This window comes from Daphnia pulicaria, chromosome 1 (assembly GCF_021234035.1).
Source record: "Daphnia pulicaria isolate SC F1-1A chromosome 1, SC_F0-13Bv2, whole genome shotgun sequence".
NCBI lineage: Eukaryota > Metazoa > Arthropoda > Branchiopoda > Diplostraca > Daphniidae > Daphnia > Daphnia pulicaria.
Window position 1 is genome coordinate 25,256,433 of NC_060913.1, and position 27,243 is coordinate 25,283,675.

The following is a 27,243-nucleotide window of genomic DNA, read 5'->3' on the forward strand; positions in this document are numbered from 1 at the left end:
ATCCTGTAGCCTTGTATCCTGTATCCTATGCCTTTGTAGCATATATTGTGTATAATTCAGTTCAGCTTGTCCAAGTTTGGCTGCGTCCGTCGGATGTCTATCGATGATCATGGAAAATATCTACTCGCACTACGGCTTTGTTGAATTCAGGATTGCTCGACTGCGTGATGCTGTAGTCTTCATGTTGGGAAGTTTATAGGAATGCCGGTAAATATGATTTTCCAAATATAAATAGATATATGTGTTTATCTGGATGTATATATTTGTAGTATTAAAAATACTGTTATTATGTTTTACTAGAACAAGTTGTTGCTTGGATCGTGTCCTCAATGGTCACGCTTTTTATACGCCGCAATGGCCACATGGATCGTATTATCTAATTGCCATGTCAACTAAGAAAGGAACGAGAAATAAATCTGTTTTTTTGTTGTCAAATGAAATAGATTTTTCTAACTGGAGTAGTATTTAAGAGCGTTGGTGTAGTCACTTGGAGCAGAATAGCAGTGATGGGTGCCTAAGTGTAGTTGGTTGGCTCGGTAAGATGATGCGTATAGTCAGGTGGGGTAGCGGCAACGGGGTAAGTCGAAGGACGTCTGATTGTGTGGGGCAACGCAAGGGAATACAAATGGAATTCAAAGTCATTGACACGTCAATAATGTGGAAACATGGATGTGTATTCATTGCTAGGTTTTTTTCTATATTTCAAAAATGATGCTGGGGAAATTACGAAATGGAGCGTCACATGAATCTGATGGATAAAATGTTTGATATTAGAACCAGCTTCCTTGGTTGACATGTTTGAGAGGAGATGGTGATTCCTATGCATAATGAACTCACAGCATGAGGCAATTTGATTTCACGCCTCTCTATGCAATCGATAATCATTAAACCAAAACCAAGATGTGTGGGAAGTGGATAAGAGAACTCATTGACGGCTAAACCTATTGCAATTTACAAAGAAATTGATAATAATTCTTGTGTTATCGCGTTACTAAAAACCAACTAACCTTTTTTGGCCTTTTAGATACCTTTTTTGGCAATTTAAATAACCTTTCGATGGCTGTATAACCAGCTTTATGGGCGCATGTGCACCTTGTGAATGGATAACTGTAATACGTCCACTCCTCACTGGGGTAATTCATGGCTTCGGCAAAGTTGGCGCCTCCGTTGAGCACGAAATGAAATGCTGATGGACAGGTCACCACATAATCCCCCTCACACTGTTTCAAAGTGTGAAAAGGTATGGGTGGAGTCTGAGCCAACAGCATTTGAGGCAACACAACAATCCCCTTGTGCCTTTTAACAACACATACATACATTAACAACACGAACATCAAGGTAAGTTGAAGTAACACTCACCAGTCCGCAGCTTTACAGCAGTCGTAGTAATATGGTACCTGCTTGCGGAAAAGCTCCCGCAACTGCTCCGTGTACTGGTAAGACACCCTGAATGAGATGAAATGATGGTTTTACATCTTGAATGTTGGCGAAACAAATGGAAAAAAAACACTTACACGAGCCAATACTTTGGTTTACCCAGGTGATGCTTGTTAATGCTAAATAGGTTTAAATCCTCCACGTGCCAGGAATCACAGATCAGTAATGATAATAATCATCATCAGTAATGATCACAGATTTTAAGAATTTGTCCTCGGTACCAAATACCATCATTGTCGTATTTAACCACACATGGCGCGCCGACCCGCGGATTCTTAATGGACGGCCTGGCTTCTTCTGTTTAAAAAAAAAAACAGTACAAAGTTAATTTTGAATAATAAAAAACCATCAAATAATGTATAACATTTTACCAGAATAAAACGTGTGTAGTCGTGAACCAAGTCGTACCAGGCTGTTGCCAGAATGGAATAGCTGTACGCGGAAACTCGACGGGTCGTCCACGTAAACCACCTTTGCTTTCTGGTTCCGCGGCATTGGCTGCCCTTGTGTAGGCAAGCCAAAGGGATATTTAAGGAACACCATGCGGTGAATGTTGGAAAGAACTGCTGCTGGATGAAAGGGCAATCCCCCCTCACAGTGTTCAAATGTAGCCGGTCCTGCAAACTTTTCTTCAATCAAAACATCTGCCAGAAGCCGATTATTTGAGTCCATCAGCCGTACACCTTGATGTTCACCGTACATTGCCACGGGTATGGCTTCCCATATTCTACCTTCTATATTGGCCTTAAAAAACTGCTTTGCCAAATCACTCCATTGCCGGGTGAAGGTGGTGTAGTCAAATATTGCGGAGACATCCACAAGAACAAATGTTTCGGCAAGGGGAGGGCAGTTACGGATGAACCTATCTGTACATATCTCCTTTGGTTCACGGTAACCGTAGAAATACAGACATGACTCTAGATTACCACGAACTGAGACGTCAATGTAGGTCACGTTGATCAAAAATTTAGATGACATCATTTTCAATATCTGAAAACGTCAAAAAGAACTAAACATTAAAACGCTTGGAATAAACAGAATAAAGACACAAAAAAAACCAAGGCAAAAGGGAATAATTAAAAAAAAACTTACTTTTTCGAAATTTCTGAATTCTTTTTCGGTGGGCTGTTCTTGACTCGCGTCACTCGTTTTGTGTGCTGAATAACTGTTTAATGTCATCAAGAAAAAATGGCCGATTTCTCTTTCCCAAAGATGGAAGCGTTGCCAAGTCCTCAACACAACCAAAACCAAATGCAACCAAAAAATGTTGTATAGTTTTTTTTCTGTTTTTCAAAAATTTCTTAAATTATAGATTTGAAAATTAAACCTTTTTTACAATTAGTTAATTAGGGTTGCCACCCGTTTCGGCACTTTTTTCGGCACTTTGAATTTTGGCGGTTTAGGCACCAATTTTTTCCGTTTCGACACTGTAATTGTATTTTTCGGCACCGCCACCAGAGGTGGTCCTAAGTATTGGTATTTCGATGCATGTTTTCTTAGCCATTTTTGTCCGTTTCGGCACTATTATTGTCTGTTTCGGCACCGCCTACACCCCACTTTGTTCTTAGACGCTTTATTATCAAGTGCTATATACATTTCTCAGATCTTAGATTATTTATTCATAAAGTTTATTTGCTCATTATCATTAGGGATGGCGATTTATCGTCAATTTCAGATTTCAGATGTATCGATATCTTATATCTATATTTTCAGATATATTGCTGCTCAGTATCGGTAAAAATGAAAATTGGCGCGATCTGTTCTCGTACTTCTTTAGAATTGAACTGAGTTCTTGGCGTGTAAGCATAGTATTCAGCTTGAGTGCGGGACATCCGGGTTTGAATCTCTGATATAATAAACTGCATTAGACGAAATTAATTTTATAACTAAGATGCATATTTTATAACTAACCATGCAAAAATGAATGGTGTAATCGTAAGGTCGGAAATGAGATCTGTTTGTCTTATTTAGTAAGTTTGGTACGATTTCTACTTGCCCTTCGTTCAGCTGAATAGGGACTCATGGCACAGTGGCATAGCATTCGAATAATATGCGGGATAGAAGGGTTCGATTCCTACATGAAACGACTGGCCATTCATTAGACTCGGAAGTCTAAATTCATATCATCAGAATCGTTTTTACCGTCTTTACCCGTTTTTTTCTTAAGATGACTTCAGAGATTAGAAGTAGCCTATTTCCTTTATTTGTCTTAAAATATTGTCTCCCACTTCTTTGCACAAAACGCATTCCCAAACTTTTCTGGAGGAGTTGATGATGAGGTTAGTGGTGATTCTGTGTGGGTTGTGAGAGGCAGAGGTAGACGTGGTGAATTTGATGAAGGAAATGAAAATCACCCCTAGATTACTTGAAAAATAATTTTTTGTTGTTGTGCCGAAACGGACACAGTTGGTGCCGAAAAAGACACAATTTGTGCCGAAACGGAGAATATTAGTGCCGAAACGGAAAGATTTTTTAATGAACGAGGAGATTTTAAATACAAGGGGGGACCAAGCGTTTTATATGGGTGCCGAAAACGCCAAAATCGAAAGTGCCGAAAAAAGTGCCGAAACGGGTGGACACCGTTAATTAGTACTGACACATTGAATTTTTTATTTCAAGCAAGTGGTTGTATGTAACGTCGATCTGGCAATGTGTTTTACAATCACATGTTCTAGCCTACTCTCTGGCGAATTTCTTTTGTAATCTTTACTCTCTCATATTTTACGGTAAGGCGTAATACTTTAAAGTTATATTAGTTATGTCTGTAGTAAAATTTTCACTGTATTTAGTGCTCAATTCTTAGTATTGGGGTGGAGCTTTCAATAAAAACTAACAATCCAACCGGAAAACATGGCCGACGACGACAGCAGGCGTGGTGTAGCCAGTGTGGGCGATGCCGACTCGGCTGAGCAAAGCACCAACAGCGGTGACACTCTACAGGTGACAATTAATTTTGTTAATTTGCAAACCAAATCATTGTCCAAAAATTTTTCCCATTGTCTGTTTAGGCTGAATCAATTGCGTTGTCTGATGACGTTGCAGTTGCCTGTCAACCGACTGAGGAGACACCAGAAGACAAGGCAACTCAAGTTTCTGCAGAGGTGTACACATATATATATATATACTTATACACTGTTTTCTTTAGTTAGAAAGAATGTGGCTAAATGGATTGGACTAAATCAACGGTATTCAAGTCGGAAATTCCAAATTCGTTAACTATTAAAGACATTTGTATAGGCCTACTTGCTGGTTTTTCTAACATTAATATGTTGTGGTCATTTTCATTTTTAGAACTTGTGAAACTTTGGCGACACTAATCTAAAGCACTGAAATACTAGTTTAAAATAGTGTGGTAGGAATTCTTTTGGTTTGTTAGAAAACATGATTATATATTTTTGTTCATGGCCTCTTTTGGTTCATTTGGACTGGACGATTCTATTTTAAATATTGTAAGTAATGTTACATTTTGTGTCAAACTTTTAGATATCCTCAATTTCAAGGTGGTGACTTGCATTTTGGGAAACCAATACCAACTGTGCTATAGAAAAGACTGAAGCAACATCAAGGTAAATTTATGTAACTTGTTGAGATTCAAATATTTTAATCAATGTTTTTGTATAGCATACCAGTAAAGAGGTCATCTATCTGTTCACACAAGACATGCAACTTTTTGTATCAACCAGACCAGTCCAACGAAACGCACACCAACGAAACGCACACCAACGAAACACACACCAACGAAAACGCATATCTTCAGACAATAACGTGAGTGCCTGCATTTACTATTTGCTTTTGTGGGAAATGCGTTCATTTCGTTCGTATCAGGCTCTCTTCATCACAACAAACCTTAATCATTTTGATTAACCCGTTAATAGTTCGACATCAATATAGAAGACGTTATCTTCACACATATTGCTGGATATTGATCCTTTTATCTTTATTGAGGAAGGAATTTGTTTTCGAGCATTTTCCTGTCAGGCCAAATGAGAACCGTTTTAATCCTTCCACTTGTCGCCACACAAAATATTGAGGAACTTCCGGTTCCGTGTGCGTATTCCACTATTTTGCTTTTCTGTGACTGACGACCCTTAGCGACCAATTTTGATTTCTCTTCCACTTTATTCAACCCAAAATGCAAAATTATTAAATCTTGTCTCAAATGAAAATACTGCTAGCTGTTTATTGAAGATCTATAACAGAGTTTAGAACTAACTTTAAGAATCGTCTTTTAAAAAAATAACCTTTTTGATGGTCATTATTTTTCCAAGTAGTTCGCTTTCGCCTAGTCAATTCATAACTGCCCGTTTTTGCCGTGATTGGTTTGCTTTGCATTCTTTTTTAATTTTTCTTGCCGTTATGAAGAGGAAACGGCCAATTACCGCACTGTATTCAACTCTTTCCTATATTTGTTTCGATCTTTTCTTTTGCGAGGATGAAAACTCCTTTCCGCATTTTCTACCATCTACGACATTTTAGGAATTTTACATTCACATTCAAGTTAAGTCTTAATAGGTTATCTTCAATTTCAGGAGCACTGGTTATTGCTATAACTAGTCAGGTGTGCAATTTTCGTAGTATATTAGATCGAGTAATCAATTTAAAAAACATGATTATTTTATTGAAAACTTCCGACTCTGCATACAAAATAGGCAAATAGCGTAATGATCGGGGGCATCCATAGTACGCTCTGATTGAATTATTAGGAAACATCAAGTGAGATTGGGAAAACATTTCCAGTTACTTCATTGCATGTTAAATCAACTTCAAAACGGCCGTTGATTGAAATTAAATGTTTGATTGATAAAAAGCCCGACAAAAACGATCAGAAAGAGACCAATATGAAATCAGAAACGAGCTGGGTTTAAAAGTGCAATTCAGTAACTTGAGATTTTTCGAACAACATTTTGCAATATGGACATTTCGCCGATCCCCTAAAGCTTGACAACAACGAAATGAAACGGAATATAGTTTTAGACGGATTCAAAAATTGTTTCAGAAGACTTACCTGCCACTATAATAAGCCAGTGTTTGTTTAATTGCATCAAGTGACATGGCATGGCCACAGGGGAGTCTCATTGGGGGATTGGAAGGAGAAGATTGTTGCTTGAGGATAGGACAAGAAAATACCGAATGATAATTCCGTCCGTCAGTGTCAATTTCAATCTAAGAATAATAGAATTTAAAAAATCTTGATTCCTAATTTTACACTTGGTTTGTAACCACTTACTGGCATTTCAGTATCAGATGTAATATCCCACTGGATCTTCATTTCAGCCATGGTTTTCTGAAATTTCTCGAATACCGGTAAAGCCATCACTCCAACATTAATAGAAGTTGACAAGGGACTTTCGACACTAAAGCCAAGAACTTCAGCTGCTGTCCGGTTGAAGAGTTGATTAATTTCGGTCCAAAGAACAGGATCGAAAAAATGTCCGTAGGGTGAATTGTGAACTCCACGTTTGATGAAGGGGAGAATGCCCATCACTTTGGCTATTTCTGTAAAGGGAAAATCTAAATGTCATCGCTTTCAGTATAAAATTTAGACTTTTGTAGACGGACCTGTTTTATGACGATCGGAGAACAATGGGAAATGGTTCTTTGCGTAAGCAATAGCTTCATTTTGCCACTGAGATCCTTGGGACAGAATTTGAATGAATTTCATTTGGTGCAACTTAAATTCCAGATCACTGTTCTTTTCTAACAGTTCTTGATGGTGGCCCTGAGCCCATGCTATAGCTGCATCTAAATGATTCTCCTTGAGCTTTCCCTGGATTTCTGTGAGCTTACAGGCCTCTTGAATACGGTCATCTCTTTCCAGTCCAGATTCCTAAGCAAGTTTTAATACAAGTTAATTAAGGCCATTCACCATTTAAAACAAAATTATGTACGTACCCTTGAGAACTCAACTCCTGATTCTACAAATCCATTTCTTAGTAAGTGGAGGCAAATGGCTTGGTTCAGTAATTTTTCAGAGTCTGGCAATATTGGAGGGAAAATTGATACTCCACACCCTCGCTGAAAGTTCTGTGAGGAAAAAGAATTGTTAACAAACAATGAACAGTACTTTTATAAGGTTAATGTACTGCTTCAATCTTTTTTTCAATGTTTGAAAGAGATTTCTGTATCCTTTTATGTTGTTTACTCAGCTGGGAAAGGCACTCTTTGACTCTTGATACTCCAAGTTGAGATTCTTTGGCATTAACCTCTTGCTCTACAAATAGAATAAAACAATAAATAATTGCACAAACAAAAGCAAGGTTAGCTAGCACGAATGATGACATAAATGAGCACTTTACTTTGTTCAAAATCACGTTTGATTGATAGTAAAATCTCAGTCGCTTCTTCAATCTTTCTTTCCCCTTCTTTATAGGTAGTAGCGAAATTACTGAGTGCTGCATCAATTTGTTGGCCAACATTATTGCATGCCTCAAGCACTTCCATTTTCCGTTGTTTATTTTTGCCAAATGGTTTGATGTTTACTTCTTGCACTCGGCCAGCAGACTAACAAAGAGGATGTCGCCTTTTCAAAAAGGCGACGACGTTTGTTAACCCTTGGACTTTCCTCTTAGTTGTTTTAAACTTTACTGCCTGTCACCACACGTTTTCTTATCTAAATAGATAGAATAGTAATTCAACCGAGTCTGCAACAATTATTGCTATGGGCCCTCAATGAGAGAAAATATTACGTACCTATCACAATCGAATCCTATCCATTCGAGGAACACTGACGTATAGATGTTGGCCGCCAGCCTCCGCGACAACCTTCCGCGACGATTCGTTCGACCCTTCTCTCTGCTCTTCTAAATCGCAATGCCATAGATGTTTTTTCAACGTCTTTATTCCGTTTCTCTAAACGTCGCTTCCGCGTTTCCATCTGCTTTCTACTTCCCGGGATCATAACGATGAAATCGAAATCTTGCTTCCAAGGAATAGCAATTGCAGATTGTGCACACTCTCGTTTCACCTTCTTTCGTACAGAGTAAGGGGAAGAATAGAGGTGGGGCAATTGAAGACAGGCACGGAAATGCAATAACATTTTAATGGCGTGCTATAAAATCATTAATCGTTTGTACGTGCTTTATAACAACGCCAAGCGTTCAACAAACCACGTTTTTACACTGTTAAATATGAAATCACGTCATTCTCAATCAATTGTAACAATTTAGACATCATTCTCATAAAATTAGCGTAATGATCTATTGTAATAAGATGCTATTTATTTACTAGTTGGTTAAAAATTCACCGCTAATAGATTCCTCGCGGAACGAACAATCAAGTTAAGTTTCAGCTATTCTCGTGCGGTATGTAGCATTGAGCACAGCTTTAATTGGCCTAGCGAATTTTCATCACGTATTTAATGAGGAACGATCGGTATGCCCGATTTCGTTCGGAACTAAATTAATATCGCAACCCTCACTCCCACTACAACCCCATTTATTTATTATTATTTCCCATCTGTTTCCTCACGGTTCACTACCCACCGATGAATACTCCGTGCATATTTCAACCCGTTTCTTAGAGCGTTGTTTTTATCGACCATAAAAAGTTTTACACGATTTCACGATTTTATTATCAATAACAAGACCCGTTTAACAACCCGTGGTATTTCAAAACCCTATTAAACCTCTTTTATGTAAATGGTGTGATTATTACCAATGGCCTAGACTCTCTAAATGCAATTGTGGAAAGAACGTACGCGCGTGTATTATGTCGATCGCTGTATAGATAGTATCCTAGTATAGATTAAGCAGGGCGGTGTGCTACTGTGCTACAGTGATATTGATCAAACCATTCCATAACTACAATGATGGATAACGTGGATAACTAGCTTCAAAGGAAAACGCAGCCGAGCAGCACGATTTGTATGTATCGCCTTATCTAATCATATTGTACACCTTTTTTCGTGTTGTTTCATTCATCATCGTGAAGGCTAATACGTCACAATCTGTCGCGAATTTTTTGACAGTCGTGTAATCACATTTTGACACTCTCTTCACTAACGTTTTTCTCAAGTGCCAAGTATTACAAAAAACCAGCCTCAGCTTTAGAAAATGGAGGCCATCGATTAAACAGTCACGTAGTCGCCTGTGTGCAATTCAAAGGCTTTACTGACAAACTTGGTAACTTCTTCTTGCTTCTTTAGTCTCGATAGATTAGCCAGGACATTTTGTGTTAGTTGATTCATCGCGGAGGGTGTGCTGCCGGAATGGAAGACGATTGCAACCGTCCAATCTCGTCGTCTTCGCCCAGGTCGACAACGCCTTCCGATATCGTCGAGCGTTGGGTCCATCTTCAGCGGGAGATGAATCAACACACGTCGACGTCCGAATCATCGCCCGTCCATCGCATCCGGCCCATAGTCAAATCGTCTTCACGTCCAACCAAGAGCAGTCCCTACCGACAACAGCCCGTCGAGAGTTTGACGGTCAGTTTCGCTTCGTTACTCGTCGATCAGATCAACGGCTCACCTTCCAAAGCGACTTGTTCATCCAGCACCAGCAAAAGAGGTAAGAACTACAAGAAAACCAAGAAGAAATCTCGGTTCAACAACACCCCCACCGTCAAAATTACAATTCGCAACAACAAACCCGTCACCGAAGTGAGTTCAATTTTTTACTTTTTATTTGGTGGAATTCAATTTTGAAATTATTTTTATTTATTGGTGGAATTATTAGATTGATCACGTTGAAGAGTGGCTACAACAACGGAGTGCTCATTACGCCTGGTGGCGTAAATTCGTCCCGTCCAACAGTGTCTGCGCCAATCCGACTGTGGTGGCCTTTAATCGACCCAGTTCCAGCACATTTCCGGTCGTCACCAAGAGTTTGAGTGTCAACCATTCGCAACCCAAACAGCCTAAAGCTCCTCGATGCGTCTTGTGGTTCCAGTTTACTGGCAATCCTTCGAAGCCACGCCCGAGCAGTTGCCACAAGACGCCGGTTTCATCCGCCCGGATGCACAGCATCCGCATCGAACAGCAACCGTTAGGCGGTGCCAACGCTCTAGTCTTCGTGGCCGATTTGCGTATCGGCGAAGACTTTGCCATCGTTTCCCGACGTCAACCGGGATTCACCTTCAGTCTGACTTTCTTCATCGATGGAGTCCGACACGCCCGACTCAGCGGCTGCTGCGAAAACGCCCGGAACATCCATGTGCCGACGCGAGTTGGCGGTCCGATTGGAGCATTTGTCTTGAGATCTGTTCAAGGAGGAGAACAGTGTCAAGTGTGTGAGAAATCGGCTCCTTTTGCCGACCCGGAATTGTTCACCGTCTGGCCCAAAAGTCACCACAGGCAGTTCATAAACAGCAGTCAAGAATGCGGAATAGGTTGGTTGGTTGTTGATTAATTAAAATGGTTGTCTGTTAAACTCTCGATTGAATTCACAGAAAGGAGCCAGGATAACCAACACTATCCATCGAGGAGACGCAGTTCGCTGAAACGGGCAAAGGCGATGAGTGCGACGGAATTGGCGGCGACCGTTTCCAGTCAATCGGTGGACGACGAGCAGCCGTCCTCTGATGTTCTCGGCCCAGGATTCACGTCCAACGAAGACACTTACGAAGAGAATTTTTATTCGGATGTTATCGGGCCTTCCACCGAGGAAACGTGCCAGGAGCAACAATCCTACGAAGTCACCGCCACCACTGGGTCCCAATCCGAAGTCTACGAGGAGCAAATTTCATCAGACCTGTTCATCCCTTTCGGTTCCGTTTCCATAGAAGAAGTCTTCAGTATCGGCAGCCCTTTAAGAACACCCCATTCGAGTCCCCGAAGCTTTATCGCCCTAGACTAAAAATAAATTAAATTAAATAAATTAAATTCAGTTATGACGCTACCGACATGTCAACCATGTTTTGTTTCCTTTTTGGCATTTGTGGTTAATGTTATCAACACAGACGTTGTATTCGATATTCTGTACAATTGGGTGAAGGAATAAAGGTCCGATCTTAGTATAGATAATAAGTAGGCAGTTACAAGAAATTCTGGTGATACTGTCAACGGTAGTACTTTTGTTTTTTTCAGAAAAAAGGGATATTTTCTTGTGTCTGTGTAGGATTCAGAGGATTTCGAAATCGTCAAGATAATTATCGCCTGCGGTCGATGGACCGCAAGTTGACGACGGTCTCGCAGCGGAAGATGATAGGCTGTCGTCATTCTGCTGGAACCAGGCGTCGTCGACGTGCGGGCTGCTTCCGCTGCTGAAGGCAAAGATCGGATAGTCACCTTTGCTCTGCGGTGGCACCAAATAGTGCTGGACATTGCGACGGAATTCGTCAAACTCTCTTTGCGAGCGCAGATAAAACCCAACGCAGCAGGAAGGATCCACTTGCTTGAGAGCCGTCTTGCGAAGTTCGTGACAATGAAACGATTTGAGATTAAAGTTGGGGATCAGCACGTCTACCATTTCTTGGCAATTGTGTGGATCCAGATGAATGAGATAATCATCTGTTGAAAGGAATTAAAAGTTGGGCATTATTGCTCCGCGACAAATGACGTGGAATGATTGTACCTTGCCAACCAATAAAGTACTGAGAGTGTTTGGGTTTACCGCCGATGATGCCAATACACTGCTCCAACGACAATAGACCCTAAAGAACGCAATATTTAATAAAAATTTACAAGAAAAGTCTGATAACACGAGGTGTACAACCTTAAGACAAGAATCATAAGTAGGATTCATCCGTTCACCGCCCAGACGTAAAGGGATGAGAAGTATGAGCGACTTCCATTGGTCGTCGATCAATTCGTAGTCGGTTTCCTCGCATTCATAATTGCAAATTTTCGAACAGGATTGCTTTACGTCATCTAAATATACTGCAAAAGAAAATACCATCTTTTAAAGCTGCTGACTATACTAAAATAGACTTAAAAACAATTATACCTGTGCAATCCTGTGCTATATAAACTCTTAATGTATCAAGTTCAGGATATGTGTCAGTGGCTCTTTGTAAAATTTGCCTAAATAAACATTGAAAAAAATGAATTTAATGTTTCCCACACAAAAGATTGTTTAGCTTACTTGATTATATATGATACAGATGATGGTCCATACCAGTCTCCTGGTCTCTTCCCTGCTGATATGTGACCTTGTGAGACCATTTGGTGAATAGATAGGGGGCATGCTGGAGATGGTTTGTCTCCAAACCACTGAACAATCATTCTGTGAAGGGATTCCTGTAAAGTCTGTTGTTCTTGAGCTCCACTTTCATTCCATCTCCAGTCACGACCCAGAAAATGACAGACAAGTGCTTGGGCCAACAGCATTTGCCCACTCCTTAACATGCAGCCCCAGCCACAATCACTAGTATAATAGGAACCATTTAAAACAGGAAATTCTTTTCGATACGTCAACCTGTGAAATAAAATGTAAAAAAGAACATGGAGTTTCTTATGGAGAAAGAAAAAATCAATATGTTGAAATATTACCATATTCTTGAGAAAAAATCACCCTTTAAAGCCTCAAAATTGTTTGTAGGTAAACTTGAGCTGTCATCAGTTTTGTGCGACTGATGATAGATCCTCCCAAGCAGCCAGATTGGGGAATCCTTAGAAAAGTGAGTTTTGGTCTTGAAGTTCCAGCTGTAGCGTACATTGTTCCACATAGTAATAAGCTTTGTCTTCACTCTATCTCCATCTTCTGGCTCTTTTGCTTCTTCTTCAGTTATATTGCGTGAACACTGCTCTGCATCTTGGTTGTTTGGAGATTCTGTGCTACTATGGCTGTCACTAAGCAGAAGTTGCTGGGATTGTTCTAACGATAAATTCTGATACGAATGTTTATTACTTTCAACTGCTACGGATCGTCTCGAAAAAGCCATTTATATTGCTTAAGAAAAACTTGTAAAAGGGTTGACCACAAATCAACGCAACATTGCTCTATTCTATCACAGCCACCATTGTACTAGAAAGAGAAAGGAATGAATCATTAAGGACATGTGGATTTGCAAAATAATTCAATGTCAAAACTCGATAAAAAGTTGAAAACGAAAACAACGTTTTTTACAAGTAGCGCCACCTTTAATACAAATTCCTTGCCTTATTTGCATCACGGCGCAATTTATTATCATCAAATAAGAAAAAATGATATCAGTAAATCAAACAATGAAATTTTTTTCTCTAAATTTATAATAGATTAATACTCAAGTCTTTTTAATTAATAGTTACTCAAGTCTTTTTAATATCCATTGGCGACACAACAATGTTGGATGACAACGTTGTAAACTCAGCTGCTTGTGGTGAAGAAAATTAATAAAGTAGAAAAAATTTCATGGACGTTTCTGAGTCAGAATCGCCCATTAGGTAGAGATAAATTTCAGTGTCTTAAACTCCCTCAAACTCGTTCCAGCATCGTTAAAGCGATAGTGGTATTCAATATTTGATCTCTCAACCAAGTAATGATTCCGTAAACCTAGTTGAAATTAGATGACAAATTCAAATGATTAACCTTGTTTTGAATTTTTCAATAGGTTAGGTTAGCAGTCAAACCATTATTTTCACGAAATGGATCATGTCACGTCGACGTCCCCTAACTGGGTGGTAGAGTCTGGCAGTCCAAATTCTGCAAATGCACAAGAAGTGGAAAAACCTAATTCTGAGTGGAAGATTGAGGACCAGCCCCGCCCAGAACAGCACATTTTGTTTGATAGTCACTCCAGTACACAGGAAGAAGTGGACAAGTCACAGCAGCAAGACGAATCCATTCAACCTGAAACAAACTTGTCAGAAAGAGCAAAATCACCAGAAAAGCACAATGAATCTGACGTAAGTGTTGAAAAGAACCTATTTATGACAGATGATGGAGAAGGAAATTGTGACAATGATGGTGTGACTACCACTAAGCAAGAGGGTGTTGACAAGGTTGAGGAGCAAGAAAAGCAAGAGCAAAAAATTCCATTGACTGTTAATGTACCTTCACCTGAAACACAAGAGAAACCAGTAGAAGAGAAGAAGGAAGAAAGCATTGAAGAGAACTTGCATACAAAACCTGAAGGAGATGCGAATGATGGCAAAACTGGCCAGTCAGAAGAACTGAAGTTGGTACATGATGAAAAGAATCAACAAGATACCCCCTTGGTTGAACAGCCATCAACAGTTGAACAGGTAACCAATACACCCATTGAAGAAAAGGTTGATGAAAACTTGTTGGTAACAGAAGATGGACATGATGGCAAAAAATCCTCTGGACATCAAGAAGTACACATGGCTAAGCAGGAAGAAGAACCCAGACAAGAAACTCATTCAGTTGAAAATCCACCAGCGACTGATGAAAAATTAAGTAACCAAGAAGTGGAAGAAAGCCTTGACCAGATAATGTCAGGACTGTCAATCCAAGAAACTGAGCCGAGTAAAGATCAAACATTCCATGCTGAAGCTGAGCTTAAAGAAGGCAAAGATGAAGTTACTGAGCAGAAGAACGACACCTTATTCCAAGAAACAGGTCCTGATGGAGAACGTCAAACAGCTCAACCAATTGATTTGCAAAAAGATGACCCGCTCATTCAAGGAAATGAAATAATAATGGAGGAAGAGAAAGTTTCCACTGCAGTTGAAGAAGAAAAAGTTCCAGTAGCAGTTAAAGAAGAAAAGACAGAGGTAACTGTTGAAGAAGACATGGTTCCGAAAGCAGTTGAAGCAGAAAAGGTTTCGGAAGCAGTTGCAGAAGAAAAGGTTCCGGAAGCTGTTGCGGAAGAAAAGGTTCCGGAAGCTGTTGCAGAAGAAAAGGTTCCCGTAGCAATGGAACAAGAAAGTACTCCTGTAGCTGTGGAAAAAGAAAATATTCCGGTAGCAATGGATCAAGAAAATATTCCGGCAGCAATGGAACAAGAAACCACTCCAGTTGTAAAAGAAGAAAATATTCCCGTAGCTATGGAAGAACAAATTCCTGAGGTGCAAACTGAAATAGTTCAAGCAACTCCCATGCCTGAGCCAGAGATGAACACGCGCAAAGAAATAATTGACATGGAGCCAAAAGATGTCATTCCACAACCTGTGGCAGTTGCTAGTGAAGTTGATCACGTCAGTCAGTCCGCCGAAATCAACGAATCGTCCGAGATCAAAGTCGAAGAATCTAAAAGTGAAGAGATCGTTGATGTTCCCATGTGCGACCCTGTACAAGAGGCTGTGTCTTTAGCAACTATCGCCACGGTGGAATCTGCAAGTCCAGTTATGAACTCTGACTTCCAAGCAAGGAGTCCGACACCCCCAACAGCACTCCCAATTTCATCGTCGTCGCCTTCTTCAAAAGTGGAAACTACTCCACCTGGTGATATGCTTCATCATATCAAGAACATTCAATTTAAGGACAAGAATGTCGGAATTGTGACGCAAAATGAAAATGGTCCCTGCCCCTTGGTAGCTATTATTAACGTCCTGCTACTCCGACGTCAAATCACGCTGCCAACTCATTTAGAGATCGTTTCGGCTGCAAAGCTGATGGAGTACATTGGCGATGCAATGCTTGAAAGTGTTCCTAAGAATCTCAGTGGGGAGGTTCGCCTTAACTATGAGCAGAACATGCATGACGCAATGGCCGTTCTTCCAAAGTTGCAGACTGGATTGGACGTCAATGTCAAGTTTACCGGCGTTCGTGATTTTGAGTATACGCCTGAATGCATCATTTTTGATTTGCTACGAATTCCCCTCTTTCACGGCTGGTTAGTCGATCCGCAAACTCCAGAAGTAGTAGCAGCCGTTGGTAAGTTAATTTTATGGGATATTTCTGACTTTTACGTAACATCTGAAATTTTACATTTATTGAAATCAGGTCAAGCTGGCTACAATCAGCTGGTGGAGAAAGTGATCAGTCAAAAGTGTTCCAATGACGAAAACGCAGTGCTCGAGGCTTTGGTGATTGAAAACTTTTTGGAACGTAGCGCATCACAACTAACCTATCATGGACTTAGCGAGCTTACAACTTCTATGGAAGACGATGAAATCGGGGTGCTATTCCGCAACAATCATTTCAGTACTATTTACAAGGTAATCCAGTTTTTTTTTCTTAATTTTATTTCTGTGCGTTAATCTTTAAATGGTTTTTTTTACAGCGTCAAAAGGAGCTGTTGCAGTTGGTGACTGACCAAGGATTTCTTGGTGAATCTAGCGTGGTCTGGGAAACTCTGGGCAGCATCGATGGTGACGGCCAGTTTGTCGATAGTCATTTCCGCACAGTTCCACCCAAGCCAGAACTCGCACCCAGCGGCGACTCTGCTTCCCCCAATACATCCGCTCAATTGACCGCCGAGCAACAGATTGATCATGAGTAGTCTCAAATTGTGTCTCTGGTCAATTGGAACCGGGTTTAATGTGTTCTTGAAATCCTTTTGGTTTAGTTTCTTAGTGGCCTTGTCTCTCCAAGAGGAGCAGCAACAAGAGCAGCCCGCAGCTGTTCAAGAAGAAGTCGTTCGAGATGTAGGGGAGGATGTCGCTAAAACGTTGGCCGAAGATGAAAAAACTACTCAAGAATTGATGGAGTAAGTCATTCAAAGATAACGTACTTGATAAATGAAACTGAATAATAGGATTTTGTAACATTTATTTTCCAGTTTGGAGTTGGCTCGTCAGTTGCAGCAAGAAGAAGAGAGACAAGCCGCTGAGGCTGAAACTGTCGAGAGGGAAACTGCAGCAGCTAGCTCGCAGTCACCACCAGCTACAGGTCAGCGCTCACCGCCACCGCCTCAGCCCTCGAAGAAGAAAGACGTAAGTTTTTATAAAGAAAATTGCTATGTATGATTTATCTCTGAATTACCAACTTGATTTCATTTTGTTTGCAGTGCACTTTCTTGTGATTTTCTCGTGATGGAAACAATCTCCTCTGGAAACGCCCAACATATTTTTTTTCGTTGCAAAGATAACAGAACTTCAAATTTAGCTCCTCTTTCTTTCACTTTTTCCTACTGTTCAGTGGACAGGTCTGTCCCAAAAAATTACTCCTTTCTAACGCATCTATCCAGTTCACATACTATTCATAAGTTCTTGTTTATTTTCTTGTGCTAGTCACACGGAGTTATTAAAATGACCATTTATGAACACGTCGATGATTTTCACCACTTGTACTTATTTCATGAGTAAGTTTACAAATCAAAATTGATTAAGCTTTCCAACCATCGTCGTCTGAAAGAAATCGTCGCTTCTTGGTCGTGTTCATGTAAGGCCTGTATGCCCATTCTGTGTCTGCTGCATCTGCCTGGTCGATGGTTCCCAACTTCAAATCATATACTAAAAACAAAACTGTTAGTCTTGAAATATGAATGCAGGAAACTAGAAATAGCTTACGTCGCAACTGGAAACGTGGACCAACTTCCTTCAGTTCAATGCCTTTTCCTGCCTCGCCTTTTTTGTAGGTATGATGGCGATAGGAAATGAAGTCGTCGTGATTGGCAAAAGTTATTACTCGTTTGCTGTCTTCTTTCGGAACCGGGAAAAGATACCTATGAATTTCGCATGTATAATTTTAACTAAAACAGTCAATAAAAGATCGAAGTTATTTCATACTTGAGAATGTTCATGACTCGCTGACCCAACGGAGTTTTCATGTTGTGAAATACAAGATGTGGATACTGTTCAGACATGGGGCCAATGTCAGGGATATCGTGACGCATCACGACATCTGATACGTTGAAGTAGGCTGTCGGACCATAAGGCAAATGGCTAATGATGATAGCGTTTGGTTGACCTCGATGTTCGTGAACGACAATGAAGTCAGTCACACTGTTGGCTCTGCATGCATCCAAAAGCTGTTTCATTTCATAATTGCCCCGATTAAGCCTCTGTGAATTGGGGAAAACCAGTTTCAGCTCCTATGATGGAATAATTGTGAATTATAATTCATTTAATATCATTAAAATGTTTTAGTTACTTTAACAAACATCTTCAAACGAGAAGAAGGATCATGAGATGTTGTTATCATGATTTTCGGATCCTCCACTCCCGCCCACCTGTATTCATCATCCATGTGAGATGTACCCCCACCACCTGGAAAGAAAGTATAGTCATATTTTATAAGAGCATTTTAAATGCAAGACAAAAATTTCAGGTACAATTATGTTACCTGTATCTGTTCCACCCAGAAGGGCTGCTCTTTCCGGTCCAGCATCTTCCCATTCCAAAGACTTTTGAAGTTCAATAGCCTGTCTCTTTAGATCAGTGTCAATAGGCCTACCCTCTAATAAACATAATCATTAGCATTTATATTCATTAAATGTAACTGTAAAGGATGTACCTTCAAGAGCCTGTCTTAAACGGTCTTTTTTGTCTTGAATGGCTTTCTGTCGTCCCTCTAAGGATTTTCGATACAAATACTCTCGGCGTAAACGAGCTTGTCTGCGAAGCTAATCACAAAATTGATAAAATTATTGATCAATTGGAATCTCACACACTTTTTATGGCAACTGAATTACCATTTTTTTAAGTCAAAATCAACAATTGCAGAAAAGAAACAATTTTTGGTGGCTGTCAAACACGTGTCACGTGAGCTGGAAGCCAATGCGGTAAACCAAATTCGTCTGCAACAGATGTTGCCAGATTTCAATTTGATACAAAACAGCAGAGTGCGATTTTTTCGATGGCGCGCGGCAAATTCAAAAAGGCAAACCGAACCTGAGTAAGACATATACAAGCTAGTTAATTAAGTCTCGTTATAAAAGACATGACAATTGAGATTGAGAAAATGAGAAGTACCACGACATTGCAAAAATTGCAAGACATAGTCATAACTCAAAATGATTGTTACCGATTATTTTTCAAAAAAAGAAAGTTTAAATTTAATTTTTAGAAAAGTGTATTCGTTCAAAAATATTATGCTTATGCCAACGTGTGCTTATGCGATCTAGTCATCTAAAAAAAATTTGAATTTTTATCCACGATAAAAAAATGCCACTGCGTGTCGGCCTTCGAGATTTTATTCTTGTGAGAGTAATTCGTAGGCCTATTAAAAATGTTGAGATCTTGGCGCTTGTTGTTTTTTGTGTTTTTTTAAACAATGGGGGAAACTCCTCGTCTATTGATTTTTCCATAATAGGGATAAGAAATAGGAAAAATCTATTGGTCCGGGGGGCTAATAGCCAAAATAGCTATTGCTGCCGCCAGGGGGACTCGGGGAAAGGATTCCGCATCACAGCAGCAATAGCTATTTTGGCTATTGGCCCCCGAAATCCGGGGGTCAATAGGCACGGGGAAATATTATCTATACATCGACTAAATGATTCGTAGGTATTGCGAAACTAGCAGGCGTAATTATTGTCCTGTTCCTTTTTTGTGATGTAATATCCTGCATTGCCAGATCACGAAATAGTCCGTATCACACTCTGTCAATGAAACTCCTCCCATTTCACACATATAAATATTCTTGTAAAATCAACCAAATCAGATGTTGAGATAAAATCTAGCACATTATTTGAAGAATTTGATGGGGAATCGGAAGGAATTCACGCAACAACAAACAAACTTGGAATATGAGTTGCAGCTTTAAAAAACGTTTTTTCCCGCCCCTTTTGCACCTTCAACAATTCGTAACAAATTAACAACTTAACTTATCGTTATAAACTTTTGCGCGTTAGTTGGACAAACGTCTAAGGAATCGAATAAAGTTAACGCCAAGGGCTCACGTCAATTCATGCGAGCCACACCTGTGCCACAGTTTGTAAACTGTTATTCAGCCAATCACAGAGCGCCATTGATTCCCTTGGGTTTAAATAATAGTTTTTGGCCCTGTGTTCCTCCCCGCCCATTTATGCCGCTAAAAGCCTTCAGGGATAACAACCTTTCGAAATGCATCACGTGGCGATCAGCAGACTAACTTTATCCAAATTAGGTAAGAGGTCGGTCTACAGCTAGTGCTCGGTTTTAAACTCTGCTTGCATTTGATCTGAAGTCTGAACCAAAACTCGTGCTAATAAGTTTCGTTATTATTTGAAAAATCTAACGAATACAAGTAATCGTTTACCTTTGAAGATTATGTTGAAATGTGTCATCACTCTTAAACCATGGTAACACGATATTACGTAAGTTTAAAGTGGGATGTAAATGTCTGATTTGAGTTCTTCAAGACTCAAGAGAGTTTTCAAACATATATGATTATTTCTGACACCCTCAACCTTTTAGTTCCAGGTCTGAGAACAACAGCCATTTGTCTATTCTTAAGCATCTAAGAAGGTACCCATTTTATGATATGGCTTCAACTACGACAGTTGACAATTCCAAAAGGAAAGAAAAATCTCCTGAAGAGTCTAGTTGTAGAAAAATTCCCCTGCTGTGCTTTGACAAACAAGACAATGAATCATCAACATGTGTGATTTGCCTTGAGATAATCACGAACAAATCTTTTGCAAACAAATGCTTGCACAAGTTCTGCTTTGAGTGTTTGCTCAAGTGGTCTGAAGTAATTATAATTCATATTTACTAAAGCTGTATCTAGATCTAATTTTCACGAATTTTTTCTCTTAGCAAAAAGCAGAATGTCCATTATGCAATGGACCTTTTACTGCAATCATACACAAAGTAAAATCTGATCAAGAGTACGATGAACACATAATTGAGTCAATACCATCTGAAGATGAAATCAGTTATCTGAATTCTATCGTTGACTTCTTTGATTCCAACATAATAAGCACCAGCAATTCCAGCACCAGCAATTCCAGCACCAGCGATTTAAGCACCAGCGATTCAAGCACCAGCGGCTCAAGCACCAGCGATTCAAATGGTGAGGACGACTCTGTAACTCCCTTATGCAAGTCATGTTGCAGTTTGATGTAACAGATTTACTCGTTGCCCTTTATTTCTGTAATCATTATAGATTCTATATAGTTTCTCGTCATTTGTAAAACTCACAAAATCTCCGTTAATTTAATGGATCAATTTTTGAACCTCGTCACCTTGTGATATCGATGAACAATCCATTCTTTATTAGTTTTCTCATGTCTAAATTACATAACCTTTCTTTAAAAATTTCCAATAGCTGGACAGGGTACCGCGGTTATATATAAGCAGTGCTCGGTATGGCTTCGTACTTTTTGCCTTTCATATTTATTTTTCGCTTTCACTCACATATTCTGCTCTTACTTATTCGTATGTTGACTGACAAATTAGGATACTAAAATATGAGGACTGAGATACTGACATTGTTCAAGATATACTTGTATGTAGGAGCATTAACATTTTAGCTAATATAACCTTCCTTTGGCTGTGCCGAATCTACATCCAATTCTGGTTGAGTGGTTATTAATACGCATATCAAGTGAAGGCTATCGCCCCACAACGACGCAACTCAACATTGACAAAAAGTAAAATTTAAAAATTTAATTTGCATACTTCAAATTTGTGACTCAAAGAGACAGTTTATGATATCAAAGTATTTTTTCCCTACCAGGTTCATCAACTGTTGTGAAAGGCAGAAAGAATGATGCGTTTCGCATCGCGTTCCATCAAGGTCAGCTTCAAAGTGTTTTCCAAAGTGAATCCTGTCCGTTACCAAGGGATGACTAAAATTGCTGCATGGATCTACCGCCCACATCTTTGACATCTGGTTGTTTTCAAAGTAAGCCTCACATTGATTTATTATATCCCGACCGTCGTCCAGCGTTATAGTCATTCACGTAAACACGAACATGTCGTCGCCCAATCCGCGGTAGTTAATTTTTTAAACGTGAAGAGGTGAAGGTGTAGTCGGGTGAAGTGTTTTTCTATTTGCTTCTTGTAGAACCACCATAGATATTCATCGATATACCAAAACGGATGCTCCAAATTCATAGATTTACATTAATTTAAAATAAAGTAAGATTTGCGTTCGGTGAAAGTTCTTGTTTGCATAGAAACTCAGAGCTGCTTATTATTAATAATCTAGCAACAGGACATTTGCATTGGGTTAAATGTAGCGTTATCCCTTGTCCAGCTACTTTTATCTATTTTAATGAACTCTTTTTACGGCGTTGATTGAAAATAGAGCTCGATAGAGCCACGAAGAAATGACCGTATGCACAAGGAAAGCTCGTTTTTTTTGCTATGTACGAAAGAATTTCATTTGATGGTGGTTATTGACAAATTTCCAAATGTAAAGCTTGAAAAACCTGAAAGGTTAGCCACTATATGGTGATTCTGCTGTCACTGTAGCACGAAGAAAGGATTATTGCGTATTCATTGGTTTAGTTTACATTATACGTTACGCATCGAAGTCTTTTCTATACTCAATTGGTTCCAATTGACCGTTTGAAAGACCAACATTTTTTAGTGTAGATGCCATGGGAGTTTCCACACCAGTTTCAGCTTTGTCAACTATCATGGGAAAATTTTTCAGATGGACACTATTTGCAGTATCTGCTAAGCAAAGAATCGTGTAATAAAGTAAATTTTATGGGAGATGCGCTCGTTAACGACTCCTCCCCACTTTTTCGAATTACTCTTTTATTTTTTGGCTAGAAGAAAGCCTATCCCAAAAGCGCAGAAAAGTAAAAAAAAAAATAAAGGAAATTTACGAAAGGAAAAATAAAAGAAAAATAAATGGCAAATTAGTTGTGAACCCCCCGCGCTTTTGCAAGACGATATTTAGATTTTTCGATCTAGATACTTGCGTGCTGTGCAACATGACGTTTCTTCGTGTTGTTTAGGTCGTTTATTTGATCTCTTAAAATTACATCATTTCTGTAAAACACAAAGATAAGGGAGAAAAGTGTGAAAAGAATGGCATCATTAGTTTGTTACAGTAAAAAACAAGGTTTAGAAGGAGGAGCCGGAGCTGGATCGGAGGAGTCACTGTCAACTTCTCGAACACAAAAGCCATATGGGCGAATGTCGTCATCAGTGGGCGAAATCCAATATTCACCCACACCAGTTTCGGCTTTGTCAATTTTTATGACATTTTTGTGGTTGACACGATTTTGCAAGACGAATTCGTAGGTTTTCCCATTCGCGTTTACTGTTATAGCATATAGGGATGCCACCTCGATATCGGGGGTCGAGTAAATTCCTTTGCCGTACAAGAAACGCGTTCCTTGACTCAATTTATATCCTTCCTCTGCGATTGAAAGTCCGTTGTGGTAAGATGTTCCGTGGTAGGACACTGCCCATTCGTCTTCAGCGGATTTGTATTCGTCAGTCCGAGGTGTTTTACCTTCTAGCCAAATATCGTCCGGGTACTTGCCTTTGACTTTTAATGCGTATCGTTGCCATCCACACGGGCGTGTGTAGATCGATTGTCCTCTATTGAACTCTACGCCGTTATCAGAAATGTTCGTGAAATCGTAATGAAAATGCTCATCCAGCAATGAAGGTGGTAAAACTGTGCCAAACGATGATGGTCCTCCATCGAATGACGCTCCAGCTGTTACACAGCCTACAGCATTGTATGATAGAACCATTTGAAGTGTGTTGTGTAGGCTGTGTAAGAAGTCTAAAGCACTCCAGTCGCTTTTATTACATCCCCCCATTAGATATTTATGGAGATCCCGGACGTCAGTGGCGTTTAATTTGTTTGGTCCAGATATTTGGTTTGGGTACGACATTTTGTCGAGTACCGCACTCAAAATTGACAACCCGACTTTATTATCCATTTTGGTCTGTTCTTATTACTCTAAAAAAAAAAAAAACAAGATGAATTTTGTGAATTGGAAGTAGAAAGATTGGAATGTAAGATTAAATTAAAACATACTTGTTGATTGTAAATAGCACGCTCGTTTCTCTGCGTCCTGATGATGAGAACTGTCGTCGAATTTTACTCAATCACGATTAAACCAGCCAGCCAAGCTCGGTCTAAATAAATCCCACATCAGGATGACGACACTCCTTTATCAGGACGTAAACCAGCAGCTCTTTTAGCTGTGCTTGACGCGTTATATTTCATTTTCCAATTCCATTGCGTGGCATTGTTGTAGGCGGCAATATCTTTTTCACTGGATCCAATTATCGTCTATTCACCCGTATCAACCTCTTAAAAAACAAATCTTATTATCTTTACCTTCACCCTCCGATTTTTCATGTTGACTTTTTATTTTCGTTTTCAGTTTTCGATATTGCTACAGCTTTTTTGATTGCGACTTGATATCAAGGATCTGTAGCTGATACCCTTACCGATGTTGAAACGATTAATTTTTAAAATATCAAACGAAATCAATTCAGCTTTGCTGCTGGCCAATCTGCATTTTTAGTCTGCAATCAAAATGAAGTCTGGAATGCGATTTTGATGGTTCTACCTAGAAAATCTCATGTAGCTCTTCTTTGCAGCTGCCAAACGATCTTTTGATTTAATTGCAAGTTATCTTGGTCCCGAACGCTTCCAGTTTAGAAAATATAGAATGTCTTGCTTTATGGGGGGGGGGGGGAGTTAATATTTGTGGTTTTCCGACGCTCTTGTCTTCCAAATTGCGTTCATCGTGCAAGTCTGTAAAAAACAACCGTCCACTGTTTTGCGGAATTTCTTCTGTCGATAATTCATTACACGTCGTTGCGAGTTTCACATTAAGGAAAATGGTTTTCGTTCTTTAATTTCGAAGAGATTTATTGACTTTTCTGCATCTTCAAATTTGAAGTTTTACTTTTTGGGTTCATTGATTAATGAGCATTTGATAAATGAAAGCAAAGTGCTTTGCTTTCTTATTTCACTGTTTACTGGGCACTAGATTATTTTCGTTACCTGCTGCAGTTCTATCGGTCGTTTTATCTACTTCTTTATCGCTTGTCGCAATGTCTGTTATATTTTGTAGTTTCGGAGGGTAATAGCATCCTGTCAGCAAAATCTTGTGCAGATCTTTGACATCAATTTCAGTCGAATTATTATATTCTTCACTTGTGAGTATTCGGTTTGGGCACGACATGCCATTTAATACGGCACTTAAAATGGCCAGTCCTCTTTCATTATCCATTTTTGTTTCTGAAATATTTGCCATATTTGTCACATTTTAATATTTGTGAGACTTTGTAATTGAGCTGTACTTAGTTGACGAATACTATTCATTTCTGTTGGATTATTAGACATATGCACTTCTTAATTTACAGCAACTTTATCCTCTTAGTTTGGCAAATCAAATTTCGCACTCCGGTAAAGGGTAGCTAGCTGGCTGCACCGGAATCACGAAGAAACACAAATTTGGCTACAGGCGTGAAGTAAACGAGGAGAAGTCACACCAAAAGAACTTCTGCCCGCTGATGAAAAAACTCGGAACGCAAAGATTGTGACTTTCCCGATGGAGTCCAAGTCCGGCCCTGTGTGTACGGCACGTGACCATCTTCCCCTGTACCGTTGCTTTTATCCGTTGCTTTCTAAATTCTTATTTCTTGACCAGCAATCCTCAACGCCATCTCTGGAGCTTGCCATGCGTAGCGTGATTGCTCCGGCCCTTTAGGCTTTAGCTAAGTTTAGCCACCTCGGTTGTATTTTATTTAAATTTTTTCGTGATTATAAACTTCTTTTTTATTACTAGATTGATCAACTTGCTGCCAACTGGTGTGAAACAGTGAAAGACTAAAAGAAAAGGAGCGTTGCGTAGGATTGCCAGCCTGTCATCACCAAGCCCAGCTTTCCAAGTATTTCAAAGTTGATTCTGTCTGTCACGAGCATCGCTGATGGTCGGAATGATGGACCAAGGTGAATTCCTCTTGCACCTGATCATCACAAATGTAAGTCTTGCATTGATTTCTAAATCTTGCCCTTCTTTGGCATAGTCAAACTGACACAATAGTCTCAATAGTTATTTATAGTACCAAATTATTTTCTTTCCTATACTATAGGTTCGTTAAATGTTGTGAAAGGCAGAAAGAAACAGAGCGTTTCGCAGCAGCAGCCTCTTATCAACAAGGTCGGCTTCCAACGGCTTCCAAAGTGAATCCTGTTCGTTACCAAGGCATGGATATTATAAAGTCACAGCATGGATCTAACGCCCACTTGATTGACATCTGGTTGTCTTAACAGTAAGTCTCGCATTTATTTATTTCCGCTCTCGACTTTCGGTTGCTTCAGTAGTTCATTTCAACACAACTGATGTCATTTAGTTTTTGATTTTGATTTAGAGCGGGAGGGCGGGTGATAATGACGATTTGATAATCAACCTTATATGAATAATCAAACGAGTTTTTTCTGCATGAAAAGAGTGACAAAGAAAATATTTCGTATTTTTTTTTCAAAGAATTTCCCATGGGTCCAAAGACGAAGTGTCACGAAGATGATTTAGTAAAAACAAACACTCGAGTTGAAAATATAAGTTATCGCGCTGTAGCTTTTATCCTGAAAAATAGCCAGACGATTTTGAGGATACTTTTAAGGTTATTTTATATGCGCAGACCAATGCAGAAAATCCACAAAAGCTTTCATTGTGGAGAAAAAAGAAAACAAACAAATGAAAAAAAATGTAAAATGCATTCAGTGTAAACTATAGCTGCAAAATTGTAACAAAAGTTCTGTAAGGCGGCGTAGAGTATCTTTGATTTGTAGTGTGCTACACTTGTATAGATCATTGACTAATCAAGTGCTCCCCTCTTTTAAATTTTAATCCTCGTCTAATAAATGGATAGACAAAATCAAGCGTTGGGTTTGTGGAATTTCTTCTGATGGCTTCACGGCTGTTTTGGCTTCCCTATCCCGGTTTCAGGGTAAACGTAAGCCGATTTTCAGAGATTTTAGGGCGGAGCCTGTCAGAATTTGTGAAGTGGAAACGTTAAAAAGAGCCATCTAGGATTCTAGGCTCTCAAAAGTAGCTGAGCGTAGTAGCTGACACACTCACTAGAGGCGCTTTTTAAAGTTTTCAAATCGGCTTACGTTTACCCCTGTGCAAAAATTGCAAGACAGCCTAGTCACTCATAACTCAAAAAAGTCGATAGATACCGAT

The 27,243-nt window shown here is 39.5% G+C and overlaps 6 protein-coding genes across 14 annotated transcripts; 3 read left to right on the forward strand and 3 right to left on the reverse strand.

Annotated features, from left to right (window-relative positions):
• The first annotated feature begins 4,101 nt into the window (after nucleotides 1-4,101).
• On the forward strand, nucleotides 4,102-11,428 carry LOC124315349. 3 transcript variants are annotated; one of them, XM_046780983.1, is made up of 8 exons: nucleotides 4,102-4,163; nucleotides 4,227-4,377; nucleotides 4,446-4,538; nucleotides 4,921-5,003; nucleotides 5,059-5,202; nucleotides 9,581-10,036; nucleotides 10,113-10,764; nucleotides 10,825-11,428. In XM_046780983.1, the coding sequence occupies exons 6-8, from the start codon at nucleotides 9,644-9,646 to the stop codon at nucleotides 11,229-11,231; spliced, it is 1,452 nt and encodes a 483-aa protein (XP_046636939.1). In that variant the 5' UTR covers nucleotides 4,102-4,163; nucleotides 4,227-4,377; nucleotides 4,446-4,538; nucleotides 4,921-5,003; nucleotides 5,059-5,202; nucleotides 9,581-9,643; the 3' UTR covers nucleotides 11,232-11,428. The 3 variants fall into 3 exon arrangements, with proteins under 3 accessions (XP_046636939.1, XP_046636947.1, XP_046636955.1); XM_046780991.1 differs by lacking the exons at nucleotides 4,102-4,163; nucleotides 4,227-4,377; nucleotides 4,446-4,538 and adding an exon at nucleotides 4,605-4,622; XM_046780999.1 differs by lacking the exons at nucleotides 4,102-4,163; nucleotides 4,227-4,377; nucleotides 4,446-4,538 and adding an exon at nucleotides 4,771-4,789.
• LOC124315789 (E3 ubiquitin-protein ligase RMND5A-like) lies at nucleotides 6,070-8,046 on the reverse strand. Of its 2 annotated transcripts, none has more exons than XM_046781520.1 (7): nucleotides 7,734-8,046; nucleotides 7,521-7,648; nucleotides 7,330-7,461; nucleotides 6,997-7,264; nucleotides 6,665-6,933; nucleotides 6,443-6,600; nucleotides 6,070-6,368 (listed from the first exon to the last, which is right to left on the reverse strand). In XM_046781520.1, the coding sequence occupies exons 1-7, from the start codon at nucleotides 7,876-7,878 to the stop codon at nucleotides 6,299-6,301; spliced, it is 1,170 nt and encodes a 389-aa protein (XP_046637476.1). In that variant the 5' UTR covers nucleotides 7,879-8,046; the 3' UTR covers nucleotides 6,070-6,298. The 2 variants fall into 2 exon arrangements, with proteins under 2 accessions (XP_046637476.1, XP_046637475.1); XM_046781519.1 differs by having other exon boundaries at nucleotides 6,072-6,374.
• On the reverse strand, nucleotides 11,317-13,459 carry LOC124315422 (cysteine protease ATG4C-like). Its single transcript, XM_046781096.1, has 6 exons — nucleotides 12,866-13,459; nucleotides 12,459-12,791; nucleotides 12,321-12,397; nucleotides 12,090-12,253; nucleotides 11,949-12,027; nucleotides 11,317-11,884 (listed from the first exon to the last, which is right to left on the reverse strand). The coding sequence occupies exons 1-6, from the start codon at nucleotides 13,255-13,257 to the stop codon at nucleotides 11,496-11,498; spliced, it is 1,434 nt and encodes a 477-aa protein (XP_046637052.1). The 5' UTR covers nucleotides 13,258-13,459; the 3' UTR covers nucleotides 11,317-11,495.
• Nucleotides 13,460-13,665: 206 nt separating this feature from the next.
• On the forward strand, nucleotides 13,666-17,470 carry LOC124314438 (protein P200-like). 4 transcript variants are annotated; one of them, XM_046779625.1, is made up of 7 exons: nucleotides 13,666-13,830; nucleotides 13,906-16,133; nucleotides 16,203-16,417; nucleotides 16,483-16,697; nucleotides 16,762-16,908; nucleotides 16,981-17,134; nucleotides 17,209-17,470. In XM_046779625.1, exons 2-7 carry the CDS (start codon nucleotides 13,940-13,942, stop codon nucleotides 17,221-17,223), a joined length of 2,940 nt encoding a protein of 979 aa, XP_046635581.1. In that variant the 5' UTR covers nucleotides 13,666-13,830; nucleotides 13,906-13,939; the 3' UTR covers nucleotides 17,224-17,470. The 4 variants fall into 4 exon arrangements, with proteins under 4 accessions (XP_046635581.1, XP_046635591.1, XP_046635609.1 ...); XM_046779635.1 differs by having other exon boundaries at nucleotides 13,911-16,133; XM_046779653.1 differs by having other exon boundaries at nucleotides 13,667-13,830; nucleotides 16,768-16,908.
• A 2-nt stretch (nucleotides 17,471-17,472) lies between these two features.
• LOC124316085 (U3 small nucleolar ribonucleoprotein protein IMP4-like) lies at nucleotides 17,473-18,958 on the reverse strand. Its single transcript, XM_046781828.1, has 7 exons — nucleotides 18,835-18,958; nucleotides 18,657-18,765; nucleotides 18,486-18,599; nucleotides 18,294-18,409; nucleotides 17,930-18,234; nucleotides 17,711-17,865; nucleotides 17,473-17,653 (listed from the first exon to the last, which is right to left on the reverse strand). The coding sequence occupies exons 1-7, from the start codon at nucleotides 18,835-18,837 to the stop codon at nucleotides 17,526-17,528; spliced, it is 930 nt and encodes a 309-aa protein (XP_046637784.1). The 5' UTR covers nucleotides 18,838-18,958; the 3' UTR covers nucleotides 17,473-17,525.
• Nucleotides 18,959-20,226: 1,268 nt separating this feature from the next.
• Nucleotides 20,227-25,196, forward strand: LOC124316626 (E3 ubiquitin-protein ligase Topors-like). 3 transcript variants are annotated; one of them, XR_006911904.1, is made up of 6 exons: nucleotides 20,227-20,436; nucleotides 20,537-20,813; nucleotides 20,879-21,134; nucleotides 21,578-21,714; nucleotides 21,801-21,968; nucleotides 25,126-25,196. XR_006911904.1 is itself a non-coding variant. In XM_046782632.1 (4 exons), exons 2-4 carry the CDS (start codon nucleotides 20,604-20,606, stop codon nucleotides 21,506-21,508), a joined length of 585 nt encoding a protein of 194 aa, XP_046638588.1. In that variant the 5' UTR covers nucleotides 20,227-20,436; nucleotides 20,537-20,603; the 3' UTR covers nucleotides 21,509-21,570. The 3 variants fall into 3 exon arrangements, 2 of the variants coding, with proteins under 2 accessions (XP_046638588.1, XP_046638587.1); XM_046782632.1 differs by lacking the exons at nucleotides 21,578-21,714; nucleotides 21,801-21,968; nucleotides 25,126-25,196 and adding an exon at nucleotides 21,390-21,570; XM_046782631.1 differs by lacking the exons at nucleotides 21,578-21,714; nucleotides 21,801-21,968; nucleotides 25,126-25,196 and adding an exon at nucleotides 21,390-21,570 and having other exon boundaries at nucleotides 20,227-20,421.
• Nucleotides 25,197-27,243: the final 2,047 nt, after the last annotated feature.

Excerpts from the sequence above, each read along its gene's own strand:
- LOC124315789 (XM_046781519.1), bottom strand. The coding sequence starts at position 7,878 with ATGGAAGTGCTTGAGGCATGCAATAATGTTGGCCAACAAATTGATGCA. Across the intron at positions 7,649-7,733 it reads CAAACGTGATTTTGAACAAA|AGCAAGAGGTTAATGCCAAA; the intron begins GTAAAGTGCTCA and ends TTCTATTTGTAG. Across the intron at positions 6,601-6,664 it reads CATCTGATACTGAAATGCCA|ATTGAAATTGACACTGACGG; the intron begins GTAAGTGGTTAC and ends TATTATTCTTAG.
- LOC124315349 (XM_046780983.1), top strand. The coding sequence starts at position 9,644 with ATGGAAGACGATTGCAACCGTCCAATCTCGTCGTCTTCGCCCAGGTCG. Across the intron at positions 10,037-10,112 it reads ACAACAAACCCGTCACCGAA|ATTGATCACGTTGAAGAGTG; the intron begins GTGAGTTCAATT and ends TGGAATTATTAG. Across the intron at positions 10,765-10,824 it reads CAGTCAAGAATGCGGAATAG|AAAGGAGCCAGGATAACCAA; the intron begins GTTGGTTGGTTG and ends TTGAATTCACAG.
- LOC124315422 (XM_046781096.1), bottom strand. The coding sequence starts at position 13,257 with ATGGCTTTTTCGAGACGATCCGTAGCAGTTGAAAGTAATAAACATTCG. Across the intron at positions 12,398-12,458 it reads TCTGTATCATATATAATCAA|GCAAATTTTACAAAGAGCCA; the intron begins GTAAGCTAAACA and ends ATGTTTATTTAG. Across the intron at positions 11,885-11,948 it reads GTACTTTATTGGTTGGCAAG|ATGATTATCTCATTCATCTG; the intron begins GTACAATCATTC and ends TCCTTTCAACAG.
- LOC124314438 (XM_046779625.1), top strand. The coding sequence starts at position 13,940 with ATGGATCATGTCACGTCGACGTCCCCTAACTGGGTGGTAGAGTCTGGC. Across the intron at positions 16,134-16,202 it reads AGAAGTAGTAGCAGCCGTTG|GTCAAGCTGGCTACAATCAG; the intron begins GTAAGTTAATTT and ends TATTGAAATCAG. Across the intron at positions 16,698-16,761 it reads GAGCAACAGATTGATCATGA|GTTTAGTTTCTTAGTGGCCT; the intron begins GTAGTCTCAAAT and ends GAAATCCTTTTG.
- LOC124316085 (XM_046781828.1), bottom strand. Across the intron at positions 18,235-18,293 it reads GTTTGAAGATGTTTGTTAAA|GAGCTGAAACTGGTTTTCCC; the intron begins GTAACTAAAACA and ends ATTCCATCATAG. Across the intron at positions 17,866-17,929 it reads CGAGTCATGAACATTCTCAA|GTATCTTTTCCCGGTTCCGA; the intron begins GTATGAAATAAC and ends CGAAATTCATAG.
- LOC124316626 (XM_046782631.1), top strand. The coding sequence starts at position 20,390 with ATGTTGAAATGTGTCATCACTCTTAAACCATG. Across the intron at positions 20,814-20,878 it reads GTTTGCTCAAGTGGTCTGAA|CAAAAAGCAGAATGTCCATT; the intron begins GTAATTATAATT and ends TTTTTCTCTTAG. Across the intron at positions 21,135-21,389 it reads AAGCACCAGCGATTCAAATG|CTGGACAGGGTACCGCGGTT; the intron begins GTGAGGACGACT and ends AATTTCCAATAG.